The following is a 16,883-nucleotide window of genomic DNA, read 5'->3' as shown; positions in this document are numbered from 1 at the left end:
GGGCACAGTGGCTGGAGAAGGTCGAACAGATGGCGCAGAAATAATAAGTAGGACCAAAGTAGCACACAACTCAGAGGAGGACAGAATCAGACACAGAGACAGCTATGTGATAGAAAGAAACAAAGGGTAGTAAAATTTACTCACATTTTTAGGCATCAGGTTCAAAGAGAGCAGCAGTATGAGTGTATGGGATTGTATCAGCAAAATGTGAGGAATATGCAATTACTCTACTCTGTAACTGGGAACTTCAAGAGAGCACTTAAATTGAAAAGCCTAGTTTTGAGGCAAGTCTATGTTATTCACCATGCTTTCCTACTTCTTTTAATTTCTTATTGTTTGCCCTCAATTTATGGGATTTGATCTGTTTCTTTCTACTTTCTCCCAGCCCTATTTCTAACCTTTTTTTTTTTTTTAAGATTTCCATTTATCTAGTTTAGAGAGAGAGAAAAGAGAAAGTGTGCACACACAGGAGCGGAGGGAGGAGCAGAAAGAGAAGCAGACTCTCCAGTGAGCAGGGAGCCTGATGTGGGGTTCAGTCCAAGGGCTCTGGGATCAAGACCTAAGCCGAAGGCAGACAATCAACTGAGCCATCCAGGTGCTCCCTGTTTCTAACCGTTTAAGACCATTATCCTTGCTGGTTTTCTGTTCTTTTTGTGCTAAATTAACCTTGCTTCCTATAAACCCAATACAACATTGTACTCTCCAAAGACTCAAGGACCTCCTCTGAAGTTACACTGACCTATCATCAGAGTTCAGGACTGAAACCTAACCAAAGACAACAGCATTGTTCCCAGCCTCCCAACTATTAAATTATCCTCCAAAGCTCTCACACCCGAACAGATGATTTTCAAAAATGCATCCGTTTATTCAGAATGTTCATCATCATACAGATGTTAAAATAATTACTATATAGAAGGGCTAAAAAAGTTAATTTAATAAACTATAAATATAACATAAATTTATAATTAGGTTCATTAGAATTTTTTTCTTGATAGAATTGACAGTGTCCATACAGTAGGAGAATATTTGAGTGGACTCTATGCTCCAGTACAAAAGAATTCTTGTGCTATAGTACTGAGCTTTTTTTTTTTAAGATTTTATTTATTTATTTGAGAGATCACAAGTAGGCAGAGAGGCAGGCGGGGGGGGGGGAGAAGCAGGCTCCCTGCTGAGCAGAGAGCCCGATGTGGGACTCAATGCTAGGACCCTGGGATCATGACCTGAGCCAAAGGCAGAGGTTCAACTGACTGAGTCACCCAGGCGCCCAGTACTGAGCAATTTAAATGCATTTTTAAACCTATATTTAAAGAATATTTTAACTGAATTATAAATCTCTGGCTACTATCTCTTTATAAAACAAATGTTCCACACTTTAAAAAAATAAAATTATGAAAACTGGGTTTATGGTCCCAGATGCTATTTTCAATCAATTAAAAATCAGTATTATTCTAATGAGAAGATGAAGATAATTAGTACTTACTTTTGATACCAAATCAATATTAAACCTCCTGCCTTCTTTAATAATTTGTGAGTAAGTAATCCTATTTTTCTTTGGTTGCAATGCAGTGTCTTCTTCTGTAGGCACATTTTCACTTGTTTCTTCTTCTGAAGCTGACTTCACACAAGTTTTGTTGTCATAATACTTTTCTTTTTCTCCTGTTACTTCCACATCGTGTATTTCTAGGGCAGTCTCTAGATCACTGCTTGGAGTTTGTTCTCTGGGCACTTCACAGATCACACTGCATAATGACTCATCTTCTGAAGGCAGACAGGCAGAATGTGCAGCTTCTGTGGGGTTCCCAGATATCACAGAAGCATGATTTTTCTGCAGTGCACCAGCTTCTTCAACATCTTCATGTAAATCCTGACTAATGAGAAATTATAATAACAATACAGTTCTGATAATTGTACTGGCTACATTTTATACTATTTTAATGGCAATTTTTATTTCTTTACCTCATTTATTTTATCAAGTTCAGTATACATTTTGCCTTGTATGAACCACACAGTAAACATTCACCTGTTAAGGTTTCGATACAATATGAAACATAGTTAATATTTTAAAAATACACATAAAGACCTCAGAGTTTAGTAGGGTCTGTCACATGTACACTTTTGAGACTTTAATGCCATCAGGGGAATTGTATTTTAGAAACAAATCAAAAGTGGTTAAGAACACAGGTTTCAGAATAAACAGGACAATGCCCAAACCCTGTGATTAGCTAACTCTGTGAACTTATTTATCCTCTCTGATCTAAATTATTCATCTATAACACATGGATAATAGCATCTACCTCACAAGGTTGTTTTGAAGAATAATAGTTTAGTCTTCATGGCATCACATGCAAAGAACCTGTCACAGTACCTAGTATACAGTACATATTCAACAGTGGTAGTTATCAAAGATTAATATTATTGATGGTGTGACAGAGCTACAAAAAGTCTGCCACAAAGTTTAAGTTGGCTTATCACAATGTGGTATCTATAAATTTTTTTTAAGATTTTATTTATTTATTTGACAGAGAGAAATCACAAGTAGATGGAGAGGCAGGCAGAGAGAGAGAGAGGGAAGCAGGCTCCCTGCCAAGCAGAGAGCCCGATGCGGGACTCGATCCCAGGATCCTGAGATCATGACCTGAGCCGAAGGCAGCGGCTTAACCCACTGAGCCACCCAGGTGCCCCCACAATGTGGTATCTAAGAGGATCTTTCTGTATTCTTTCCTGCTTTATTTGTTTTAGTATTAGTGTCTATTACTCTATTTCAAAGTTACGATTACAGTTAACATTCTCGGTCCATATTGCTTTGACTGATAAAAGAAGCTCCTGTTCAATCTACCTGCATTACGCATTTCACTTTCATGTTATCCACCATAGAACCTACACTTCATTAAGTTGACCTACTGCGGGGGTGCCTGAGTGGCTCAGTGGGTTAAGCCTCTGCCTTTGGCTCGGGTCATGATCTCGGGACCCTGGGATCAAGCCCCGCATCAGGCTCTCTGCTCAGCAGGGAGGCTGCTTCCCCCTCCCCCCGCCTATTTGTGATCTCTGACTGTCAAATAAATAAATAAAATCTTAAAAAAAAGCTGACCTACTGTGAAACACTAAAAATGCCAGTAAAAGGCCCTGGGAAGTAAACACCTGCTAACTGATTGCTCAAGAACTTATAGCTGCTCTTTCTTATATGATCTCTAAACCCTACCCCATAAAATCTTTCTGCCTCTAACCCATATCACTTCTTTATAAACTACTTTCTAGTCTTATCTCTCTTGTTTTCAGACATAGCATCTCTCTGAGTCTATCAACTCTAATCTCCATGTTTTGGACTGTATCATTTTTGTCCCCTGGGTTATTCATCCCACTACCATAATATTGTAATTCTCCTACTTTCGAAAATAGGCATGTACTTTAACAATCCATTGTAAGAAAAAATTTTAAATATTTCCCCAAAAAACTTCCTTAAACCAACCATATGTATCGTTCTATTACTCATGTCCCCACAATACACACATGCAATTTACCTTGCATTTACTTATCAGTTCCTTTTAATAGTCCTTTGGTTGTTTAGGATACACTTTATCTCTGATGTAGACTTTAATTCCCTTGAGGGAAGATCAGAACATCTCTATTTATGTGTCCCTCACAGCACCTTCTGCACTGCTCTACAGACATGCTATCAAATAAATTTGTGAAGAATAAATGGTTTCTACATGCCAACAGGGTGTGTGTGTGTGTGCGTGTGTGTGTGTGTGTAAACATGAAACAAACTGAATTTGTAAAAAACACAAGATACGAGGCCAGGAAAAAGCAATAAATTATAAATTCAAAAGTCTGAGTACACTTAAAAAATGTCTTATTGGGGAACCTGGGTGGCTCAATGGGTTAAGCCTCTGCCTTGGGCTCAGGTCATGATCTTACAGTCCTGGGATGGAGCCCCACATCAGGCTCTCTGCTCAGCAGGGATCCTGCTTCCCCCTCTATCTCTGCCTAAATGTGATCTCTCTGTCAAATAAATAAAATCTTAAAAAAATTAAAAAAATTTAAAGTCTTATTAAAATGAATACAATAAACACTACAATAAAAAACATATGATGAAAGAGTAACATAACATAAATGTCAAAAAAATAAAATGCTGGAAGAAGAGCTGGGATGATGGAATAGAAGGATCCTAAGTTCTTCTTCTCCCTTGAAAACAACTAGATAACTACCAAATCATCCTGAATACCCAAGAAATCAACCTGAAGACTGACAAAACAAATTCCACAACCAAAGGGATAGAAGAGGCCACATGGAGGAAGGTAGGAAGTACAGGGACATGCTTTGGGGGAGAAACAGATCTCTGATGTTGTGGAGGGGAGGGAGCCCTGGTCTGGGAGAACGATAAGGGAGAGAGAAGCATACAGGGGAACACACAGGGAGAATACTTCTCCAAAGCCACTGGCTAGGAAAACAAGAGGGGGAGATTTTTGTGAGTTTTTACAACCAGCAGGGATTGAAGACTAGAGTTTTAGAAATCCACAGCATGGCTGGAATAGAGTCTGGAAGGCACACTGCACTGCTCCTGGGGAGAAGACATGAAAACAACCTGGGGACAGACAGCCATCTAAAGAAGCCCTGGGACACCCAGGGGGAGATAATTCCCTCTTCTCAAAATAAGTTCCTGGGAACAAGAACGGAGATCCCTCTCCAGAGACAGTGGAGTTGCCTGGTTTCACTTCCCTCCCCCTCCCCTCAGCATAAAAAAAGAACCAACTGTTATAAACACCAGAGAACCTACAGTGGCTGCCTTACCTGCTTATATCAGGTCCAACACCCCTGCACTTTACCCCCACTGCCCTTCTTGGTCAAGTTGGTCCTTGATCCTTGGTCCTTGGCAGGACCCTGCCCCAGAAGACCAGCAGAAACCCCCTGTTCAAACAACATCTCCTGACCAGAGAGTTATGCAAAGATTCAGGCCTAGTGGAAGTAGTATTGGGTCTCATTTAACAAACAGACCAGAGTACACCTAGTTAAACTCACCACACTGCCCAAGGATAAAACACTGCCCAATGAAGGCAAGGACAGACTCTGTAGATGACTGGCCTGAAGGACAGAGCACCCAAAACAAGCAGCAGAATGCGTGCAGCATGCATCAGAGACATGCCCTGAAGCATCAGGCCCTGGGCACTATATGACATCTTCTTCATAAAGCCATTACACTCAAAAGCAGGCAACAGAACAAGCTTTTCCAACAAGCAAATAAATCAGAAACCTAGGGAAAATGCCTAGATGGAGGAATTCATCCCAAATGAAACAAGATAAGGTCACAGCCAGAGATCTAAGTGAAACAGATATAAGTAATATGTCTGAATGGAGAACTGAAAGCAACAATCATAAGGATAATGACTGGGCTTGAGACAAGAGTGGAAGACTTCAGGATGGCCCTTACCACAGAGATAAAAGAGTTTAAAAAAAAAACAGAAATGTAAACTGCAATAAGGAAGATTTGAAACAGATTGGATACAATGAACACAAGGATAAAAGAAGCAGAGGAACAGATAAGTGATATAGAAGGTAAAATAATAGACAAATATGAAGCTGAACAGAATAAAGAAGTATTATGGATCAGGAGAATATATTTAGGGAACTCAGTGACTCCATCAAACGAAGTAACATTTGTACTATACAAGTCTGAGAACAAGAAGAGAGAGAAGAGGGGGGCAGAAAATTTATCTGAGGAAGTAACAGCTGAAAGATTCCCTAATCTGGGGAAGGAAAAAGACATCAAAATCCTGAGGCACAGACATCTCCCATCAAAATCCACAAAAGCAGACCAACACCAAGATTTATTATAATTAAATTTGCAAAATATAGCTATAACGAAAAAAATCCTAAATGGAGCAAGACAAAAGAAGTCCTGAACTTACAAAGGAAGACCCATAAGACCATCTGCAGATCTCTCCACAGAAATTTAGTAAGTAAGAAGACAGTGGCATGATATACTCAAAGTTCTGAATAGGAAAAATCAGCAGCTAAGAATACTCTACCCACCAAGGCTATCATACAGAACAGAAGGAGAGATGAAGAGCTTCCCAGAGAAACAAAAACTAAAGGAGTTTGTGACCACTAAACCAGCCCTGAAAGAAATACTAAAGGGAACTATTTGAGTCGAAAGAAAAGAACAAAAGTGACAAAGAGAAGAAAGGAACAGAGAAAATCTCCGGACACAACAAAACAAGTAATAAAATGGCAATAAATATATAGCTATCAACAGTTCTGAATACAAATGGAATACATGCTCTAATCACAAGACAGAGGATGGCAAAATGTGTAACAAAACAAGACCCATTTAAATGCTGCCTACAAGAGACTCATTTTAGACCTAATGACACTTGCACACTGAACATGAGGGGATGGATAAACATTTAGCATGCAAATAGACATCAAAATGAAGCCAGAGTAGATTATAATAAGAGATGAAGAAGGGTATTATATCATAATAAAGCAGACTATCCAATAGGGAGATCTAACAATTGTAAATATTTATATCCTCAATATGGGGAGCACCCAAATGTATAAAAGAACTAATAAAAAACATGAAGAAACTCATTGATAATAAGACAGTAATACTACAGGACTTTAACACTCCAATTACATCACGGACAGATCATCTAGGCAGAAAATCAACAAGGAGACAATAGTTTTGAACACCATACTGGACCAAATGGACTTAACAGACATATTCAGAACACTTCATCCTAAAGCAACAGAATACACATTCTTTTCGAGTGCACATGTGACATTCTCAAGAACAGACCACATACTAGGTCACAACTCAGACCTCAACAACCACAAAAAGATGTGATCATACCATGCATCTTTTCAGACCACAATGCTATGAAACTTGAAGTCAAAAACAAGAAAAAATTGGGAAAAACCACAAATACATGTAGGTAAAACAACATGCTACTAAAAAATGAATGGACCTGGGATGCCTGGTTTTAGCTCAGATCATGATCTCAGGGTCGTGAGATTGAGCCCCGTTTTGGCTCTGTGCTGAGTCTGCTTGAGATTCTCTCTCCATCTCCCTTTTCATTCTCTCCTTCTCTCTCTCTAAAATCAATAAATAATTCTAAAAAAAAAAGATGAATGGGTCAACCAGGAAATTAAAGAATTAAAAAAAAAATAGATGGAAAAAAATTAAAATGAAAACATGACAGTCCAAGAAAGAAAAATCCCAAATAAACAACCTAAACTTACACCTAAAGGAGCTAGACAAAGAAATACAAATGAAGCCTAAAGCCAGCAGAGGAAAGAAAATAATAAAGATCAGAGCAGAAATAAATGATAAAGAAACTAAATAAACAAACAAAAAACAGTAGAACCCATCAATGAAACTAGGAGTTGATTCCTTAAATTGTTAAGTGGTAAACCCCTAGCTGGACTTATGAAAAAGAAAGGAGAAACTGGACCCAAATAAATAAAATCAGAAATGAGAGAGAAGAAATAACAACCAACACCACAGAAATACAATTATCAGATATTATGAAATTATCAAAGTATTATGAGAAATTATATGTCAACAAATTGGACAACTTGGAAGCAATGGATAAAGTCCTAGAAACACATAAGCTACCAAAACTGAAGCAGAAAGAAACAGAAACAGATGCAGAAGCACCAAAGAAGCTGAATCAGTAATCAAAAATGTCCTGACAAACCAAAGTCCAGGGCCAGATGGTTTCCCAGGGGGAATTCTACCAAACATTTAACGGCTCTCTGCTCAGCAGGGAGGCTGCTTCCTCCTCTCTCTCTGCCTGCCTCTCTACCTACTTGTGATCTCTGTCTGTCAAATAAATAAAATTTAAAAAAAAATCTGAAAAACAATCTGAGGGGTTTGAAGTGGCGGGGGGGTGGGAGGTTGGGGTACCAGGTGGTGGGTATTATAGAGGGCACAGCTTGCATGGAGCACTGGGTGTGGTGAAAAAATAATGAATACTGTTTTTCTGAAAATAAATAAATTGAAAAAAAAACTTAAAGAAAATAATAAAAAAAATTAAAAAAAAAGAAGAGTTAATAACTTTTCTTCTGAAAGTATTCTAAAAAAACAGAAGAGGAAGGAAAACTTCCAAATTCATTCTATGAGGCCAGCATTACCTTAATTCCAACACCAAACAAAGACTCCATTAAAAAAGGCAACTACAGGGGCACCTGGGTGGCTCAGTGGGTTAAGCCTCTGCCTTCGGCTCAGGTCATGATCTCAGGGTCCTGGGATCGAGCCCCACATCGGGCTCTCTGTTCAGCAGAGAGCATGCTTCTCCCTTTCTTTCTGCCTACTTGTGATCTATCTCTCTGTCAAATAAGTAAATAATAAAATCTTTAAAAAAAAACGCAACTACAGGCTGATATCCCTGATGAACATGGATATAAAAAATCTCAATAGGATACTAGCAAATTGAATCTGACAGTACATTAAAAGAATCATTCACCATGATCAAGCAGGATTTATTAATGGGCCACAAGAAGTTTCAATATTTGGAAATCAATCAATATGATAAACCACAGTAATTAAAAAAAAAGATAAGAACCATATGATCCTTCAAAAAGATGTAGAGAAAACATCTGACAGACAGAGTACAACATACATTCATTATAAAAAAACAAAAAACAAAAAAAACCTTCGGGGCACCTGAGTGGCTCAGTGGGTTAAGCCTCTGCCTTCAGCTCAGGTCATGATCTCAGGGTCCTGGGATCGAGTCCTGCATCGGGCTCTCTGCTCAGCAGGTAGCCTGTTTCCGCCTCTCTCTCTGCCTGCCTCTCTGCCTACTTGTGATCTCCCTCTATCTGTCAAATTTAAAAAAAAAAAAAAAACCTTCAACAAAGTAGGGTTAGAGGGATCATACCTCAACATAATAAAGGCCACATATGAAAAATCCACACCTAGTATCATTCTCAGTGGGGAAAAGCAAAGAGTTTTACCTCTATAGTCACAGACAAGATAGGGATTTCTACTCTTATCACAATTATTTCACATAGTACTGGAAGTCCTAGCCACAGGAATCAAATAATACAAAGAAATAAAAGGCATCCAAACTGGCAAGGAAGAAGTTAAACTCTCACTATTTGCAGATTACATGATACTCTATAAAGAAAACCCCAAAGACTGCACCAAAAAGCTGCAAGGACTGATACACGAATTCAGTAAAGTCACAGGATACAAAACCAACAGACAGAAATCTGGTGCACATCTATACAACAATAATGAAGTAGCAGAAAGAGAAATCAAGGAATTGATCCCCTCCTACAAATATTCCAAAAATCACAAGATACCTAGGAATAAACCTACCCAAAGAAGTAAAAGATCTATACTCTGAAAACTAGAACACTTACGAAAGAAACTGAAGATGACACAAAGAAATGAAAAAACATTGCAAGCTCATGGATTGGAAGAACAAATATTGTTAAAATGTCTATACTGCCCAAAGCAATCTACACAGTTCATGAAATCTTTATCAAAGTTATAGCAGCATTTTTCACAGAACTAGAACAAACAATTCTAAAATTTGTATGGAACCACAAAATACTCCAAATAGCAAAAACCAATCTTCAAAAAGAAAAGCAAAGCTGTAGACATCACAATTCAAGACCTTAAGTTATATCATTACAAAGCTGTACTGATCAAGCATAATATTGGCACAGAACCAGATACACAGATCAACAGAACAGAAGAGAAAACCCAGAAATGAACCCACCACTACCTGGTCAATTAATCTTCAGCAAAGGAGGAGAGATTATCCAATGGGGAAAAGACAGTCTCTTCAACAAATGGTGTTGGAAAAACCGGAGAGCAACATGCAAAAAATGAAACCAGACCACTTATTTATACTATATACAAAAATAAATTTAAAATGAATGAAATACCTAAAAGTGAGACAGGAAAACAATAAAATCCTAGAGGAGAACACAGGCAGCAACCTCTTTGACATTGGCTGTAGCAACTTCTTACTAGATACGTCTCCTGAGGCAAGGGAAATAACAGCAAAAATAAACTATCAGGACTTCATCAAAATAAAAAAAATTCTGCACAGTGAAGGAAATAACCAACAAAACTAAAATGGAACCTACAAAATTGGAGAAGACATTCTCAAATGATGTATCTAATGAAGGGTTAGTACCTAAAATTTATAAAGAACTTTTCAAAATCCACACCCAAAAACAAATAATCCAGTTAAAAAATGGGCAAAAGACATGAACAGACATTTTTTTCTAAAAGACACACAGATGGTCACCAGACACATGAAAAGATGATTAACATCACTAATCATCAGGGAACTAAAAATCAAAACTACCTCATACCTGTCAGAATGGATAAAATTAACAACACAGGAAACAAAAGGTCTTGGTGAGAATGTGGAGAAAGGGGAACCCTGTTACGCTGTTGAAGGGAATACAAACTAGTACAGCCACTCTGGACAACAGTATGGAGGTTCCTCAAAACATTAAAAATAGTACTGTACAACCAAGCAATTGCACCATAGGGTATTCACCCAAAGAATACAAGAATATTATCTTAAAGGGATGCATGCACCCTGATGTTTACAGAAGCATTATCAACATAACTAAATTATGGAAAGAGCCCCAATGTCCACTGACTGATAAATTGAAAAAGATTATGTGAGATATACATATAGCATATATATACTATATGTATATAATTGTGTTGTATATAATTGCTGAATTACTAAATTCTACACTTGTAAGTAATGTGTATATTAACTAACTGGAGTTTAAATAAAAACTTGGAAAAAAATAAAGAATATTTACAGTTCCACTAAAAAAAGAAATAAAATGCCAAGATCTTTACCATTATAATACAATAATTTTAGTTAAATATAATAAAATAAAACGCAGTATCATTAATGATCTAATCCTACCTTTTAGATCTAGGAAAGTAAAGTGGGAAAAGTTCTAGATGCATTAATCAGCAGGTATTAGGAAACCCACTTAATCTCTCAGATCCATTTATAAAATGGGAATCAGACCAGCTTCCTAACCTTTCATGAGGCTGTTGTACCATAAATGAGCTAACATATATGCAAAGTATTTTACAAACTCCAAAAGACTAATCAAACATGAGATAGTAATCAAATATAAAATACTGCTAAACTTTGCAAAGGTCAACAGACAACTCAAAATACACATATCCAGGGTTTTTGAAACCTGGGTTTTTGAAACCTCTTTGATCAGATTACGCTATGATACTATTGTCATTACAACATTAAAAATGAAGAGCAATAATATGACATGTGATGTGTATATTTTCTACAGCATTATTTACACTCTACACTTTTATTTTAAAAAGCAAATAAACCAAACTGTGTTCTAAGAGGGATCTAAGGTGACAACTTTCAGTAGAAGTCCCACATCTACAAATTAAACTAAGGAATGACATGATAATCAACTGCATTTTACAGATAAGACAAAATACGGCAATTTCTTCTTATTACAGACCTTGATAATGACACCATGGAAACTGAACAGAGCAACTTATCTAGTCAATGGCTCTCTATTACCTTCTGAGAAAAGGGCCTTTCTACAATGAATGAAATGTATTAATGCTGAATAATCTGGAAAACACGACAAAATAGTTAAAGGTGTAAGAATAAGAAAAGAAATTTTTTTGTAAACTTGTAAATTTGTCCTACAACTATAAATCAGTAAGTCTTACTATTCTCAATATCATTTTGTGAAATCCCTAGCACTATGGAAAACATATGCAATAAAAACACAAGATTGTCCTTACTTTCTGTTAAAAACAATGTTTTTGTACTTCAGCTAAGGTTAAATTTAATACCTAACTAGAATTTACAAGGACACCAGAAAACTCCCAAAACTCCACTTAACGCACTAGTAAACAAAATTCTGTTCATCAAAATGAACTCACATTTCCTCAAATTTAAAACTTTATATTGTGATAAAAAGATTTTTAAAATAGATAATTCAACATTTTGAAAAATTAATAAATTAAGAACTCACATTTATAAATTTTAAAGTGTTTGAAAAATATAAAAACATATTTGCCAGTTGTAAATGAATGTGGTTGGATTCTAAATTCTCAATGGAAACTATGAGTTCAACAATGCTATTATGATTTTAACATATAAAGGAGAAAAAAATCTGCCTCATTAGTTCTTATAAAACTTTTCAGTATCAAAATAGATACCAATGAAATAGATACAAAATAGATACAAATGAAATCTAATGTCACTTATATTGCCAATTCAAATTTCAAAGGCCATTTACAGTCCAGTATAACAATGCTGAGATAATTTTACCAACCTGCAGCTGATGAATACTACTTTTTCTAATGCTTTTTATACTAACTTCCAAGATATATATATATATATATAATCTTAAAAATCTGGGGGTATAAATTCAGGTATTATCTAGTATTGATTTTCAATAAATTATATTACCAAAGTAATACCTCAAAGTGAATGCATCTGATTTATGCCTTGTATCAGTCACAGTTTGAGATGAGTCAAATAAAAAATTGCCAACCAACCGGTTAATTTATTCAGCACAGGTTTTAACTTTTCATTTTTCAGCCATTTGCGTCTCTTTCACCACAGTATAGGTTGTTGCAAAAATGGTACTCATTTACTTAGTTGTATATGCTTTGTTCTAAGCCAAGCATTTCTGATTTGAAGATACATGTTAAATTGCTAACCAGCTGTTTATTCCTACAAATAAATGTTCCATAGTTACCCATCAGAGTTAGAAAAATCAGACAATCCAAAAGTTATTGCTCCAGAAACTAGCAATATAAAAAAAAAACACTGTATTTAATTTTTAATTGCTACAATAAAATATATTGGTAAATATTTTTCACTACTCTAACCAACTTTAAATATTAATATATATTATGGAATATAGCTGAAATACTAACCTCCTGTTACATTTTTCCAGGAACAAAATTTCATAAGATGATATACAGCAAGTACTGCTAGTTGTCTACACAGCAACCATTAGTGTCTTCCTCCCTGGCACAAGAGATGCAATTCTGGAGCTAGGTAAAGGATCATGGCTGATTAAAGCCAACTATAGCAATTCACAACCCTTTGCTGCTGACTGCTTTAGGAGTGAGCTGGCTATCCAGTTTTGGCCAGTGAGACAAGGAAGAATGTGCTGGAGGCTCCTGATGAAGACTCTTTAACATAACAGTAATAAAAAAAAAAAGAGGGATACATATGGGGCGCCTTGGTCGGGTAAGTGTCTGCCTTCAGCTAAGGTCATAAACTCAGGATCCCAGGATCAAGTCCCACATGGAGCTCACTGCTCAAGGGGGAGTTTGCTTCACCCTCTCTCTGTGTTTTCTCTCTCACATGTACGCTCACACACTCTCAAGTAAATAAATTAAATATTTTTTTTAAAAAGTGATACATATGTTAGGAAAACTCTCCTCCTTCCTATCATGTTTAGAGGTCTTGCTGCATGAAAATCTGTTCAGAATTCTGGAAACCACTTTTTAACTTGAGACAGCAAGCTAAGAGAAGTGCAGAGCAGCCACCCCAAAGCTCTGATGTGATTAAGATGCTCAATTAATGGGAAAAATACAAAAACAACAACAAAACGAGCAACAGAATGGCAGTAAATATGTATCTGTCAATAATTACTTTGGATGTAAATAAACTAAATGCTCCTATCAAGACAGACGGTGACACAGTAGATTAAAAAAAAAAAAAAAAAGACCTATCTATATGCTACCTACGAAAGACCCATTTACCTGCACATTAAAAGAGAGAGGATGGAGAAATGTTTATCATGCAAATGAATGTCAAAAGACAGACAGGAGGGGCGCCTGGGTGGCTCAGTGGGTTAAAGCCTCTGCCTCCCGGCGTCCTGGGATCGAGCCCCATCGGGCTCTCTGCTCTGTGGGGAGCCTGCTTCCTCCTCTCTCTCTGCCTGCCTCTCTGCCTACTTGTGATCTCTGTCTGTCAAATAAATAAAATCTTAAAAAAAAAAAGACAGACAGGAGAGCAGCACTTACATTGGGACAAGACAGACTTTACAACAGACTGTAACAAGAGAAAAAGGTTACTATATAATTAAAAAGGAGACAATCCGACAGGAGGATGCAAGAATTTTAAATGTTTATGCACCCAACATGGAAGCACCCAAACAGATAAAAGAGTTAATAACAAACATAAAGAAACTAACTGATAATAACACAATAATAGAAGGGGACTTAAAACACCCCACTTACATCGATGGAATTCATCATCTAAACAAATCAACAAGTAAACAATGGTTTTGAATGACATGCTAGACCAGATGGATTTAACATATATTCACAATATTTCATTCTAAAACAGAATACACATTCTTTTCCAGCCAACATGGAACATTCTCCATAACAGATCACATATTAGACCATAACACAAGTCTTAAATTCAAAAACACTTAAGTCCTATCATGCACCTTTTCTGACCACAACACTATGAAACTAGAAATTAAGCATAAGAGAAAAATCTGGAAAGACCACAAATACATGGAGGTCAAAAAACATGGTCCTAAACAATGAAAGGGTCAACTAGAAAGTCAAAGAAGAAATAAAAAAAAAAATACATGGAAACAAGGGTGCCTAGGTGGCTCAGTCCATTGGGCATCTACATTTGGCTTGGGTCATGATCCCAGGATCTCGGGATAGATCCCTGTGCCAGGACCCCTGCTCTGCGGGGAGCCTATTTCTCCCTCTCCCTCTGCCTTTCTCCCCATGCTCGGGCTCACTCCTCCACGCTGTCTCTTATAAATAAATAAAATCTTTTAAAAAATATACATGGAAACAAATGAAAATGAAGACAAAATAGTCCAAAATCTTTTGGTTTCAGCAAAAGCAATTCTAAGAGGAAACTATATAGCAATACAGGTCTACCTCAAGAAGCAAGAAAAGTCTCAAATGAACACCCAAACTTACAACTAAAGGAGCTAGGAAAAAAAAAAAAGAACCACAATGAAACTTAAAGCCAGCATAAGGAAGAAAATAATAAAGATTAGAGCAACAATAAATGATGAGAACTAAAAAAGACAATACAATGGATGAATGAAACCAGAAGGAGGTTCACTGAAAAAAACTGATACAAATGATAAACTTCTAGCCAGACTTAGAAGAAAAGAGAAAGGACCCAAATAAAAATCATAAATGAGAGAGGAGAAATAACCAACATCACAGAAATACAAACAACTATAAGAGAATATTCTAAAACATTATACACCAACAAATTGAAAAACCTAGAAATGGATAAATTCTCACGAATATAACCTACCAAAACCAAAGAAGGAAGAAATAAAAAATTTGACCAGACAGATTACCAGCAATAAAAATCATTTAGTAATCAAAAACACTCCCAATATACAAAGGTTTAAGGCCAATATACAAAAGTTTAAGGCCAAGGTTTCACAGGTGAATTCTACTAAACATTTAAAGAAAAGTTAATACCTTTTCTTAGGAAAGTATTCTAAAAAAACAGAAGAGGAAAGAAAACTTCCAAATTCATTCTGTGAGAACAGCATCACCCTAACACCAAAACCAGATAAAGATACCAAAAAAAAGAGAACTTAAGGACAATATCCCTGATGAACATAGACACAAAAATCCTCAATAACATACTAGCAAACCAAATCCAACAATACATTAAAAAAAAAAGGTCACAACAATCAAGTGGGATTTATTCCTGAGATGTAAGGGTGGTACAATATTCACAAACCAATCAACGTGATACATCATCACATTAATAACAGGAAGAATAAAAACCATATAATAATTTCAAGTGATGATGAAAAAATATTTGACAAACTACAACATCCATTCATGATAAAAACCCTAAACAAACTGGTCCAGAGGGAACATATCTCAACAGAATAAAGGCCTTATTTTTTTAATTTTTAAGACTTTTTATTTATTTCACAGAGAGAGAGAGAGATCACAAGTAGGCAGAGAGGCAGGCAGAAAGAAAGGGGTGAGCAGGCTTCCTGCTGAGCAGAGAGCCCGATGTGAGGCTCGATCCCAGGACCCTGGGATCATGACCTGAGCTGAAGGCAGAGGCTTTAAGTCACTGAGCTACCCAGGTGCCCCTGGAATAAAGGCCTTATTATGAAAACCCCACAACTAAGATCATACCCAATGGTAAGAAATTCAGAGGTTTTCCTGTAAGATCCAGAACAAGGATATCCACTCTCACCACTTTTATTCAACATAGTACTGGAAGCCCTAGCCACAGCAGAAAATAAAAAGAAATTAAAGGCACTAAACTTGGTAAGAAAGAAGTGAAACTTTCACCATTTGCAGATGACATAATAGTATACAAATAAAACACTAAAGATTCAACCAAAATACTACTAGAACTGATAAATGAATTGAATAAACTTGCAGGATACAAAATCAATGTAGAGAAGCCTACTGCATTCCTTTACCATAATAATGAAGCAAAATAATAATAATTATAATGAAACAGCAGAAAGTGAAATTAAGAAAACAATTCCATTTACAACTGTACCAAAAACAATAAAATCTGTAGGAATAAACTTAATAAAGTAAAAAAGACCTATACTCTGAAAACTATAAAACACTGATGAGAGGAATTCAATATGACACAAAGAAATGGAGATATTCTATGCTCATGGGATGAAAAAACAAATATTGTTAAAAATTCTGTATTACAAAAAAATTCTGTTATTATCCAAATCAATCTACAGATTTAATGTAATCCCTGTCTAAAGAGCAACAGCATTTTTCAGAGAACTAGAACAAACAATGCTAAAATTTGTATGGAGCCACAAAAAAAGCCCAAATAGCCAAAGCAATTTTGGAAAAAGAAAAAAACAGAAGTATCACAATCTCAGACTTCAAG

General features: G+C 36.3%; 1 protein-coding gene across 1 annotated transcript in view; it reads right to left on the bottom strand.

The window, feature by feature from the left end:
* The window catches only part of CHM (CHM Rab escort protein), a 236,081-nt gene that overhangs the window by 147,393 nt on the left and 71,805 nt on the right, over positions 1-16,883 (bottom strand). Inside the window, exon 5 of the mRNA XM_044234493.1 lies at positions 1,481-1,868. Within this exon, the coding sequence (XP_044090428.1) occupies positions 1,481-1,868 (388 nt within the window). The remainder of the gene's footprint in view (positions 1-1,480; positions 1,869-16,883) is intronic.

Source organism: Neovison vison, chromosome X, assembly GCF_020171115.1.
Source record: "Neovison vison isolate M4711 chromosome X, ASM_NN_V1, whole genome shotgun sequence".
Classification (NCBI taxonomy): domain Eukaryota; kingdom Metazoa; phylum Chordata; class Mammalia; order Carnivora; family Mustelidae; genus Neogale; species Neogale vison.
Note: the sequence above shows the minus strand (reverse complement) of the source record. Positions and strands in the feature narration are given on the sequence as shown.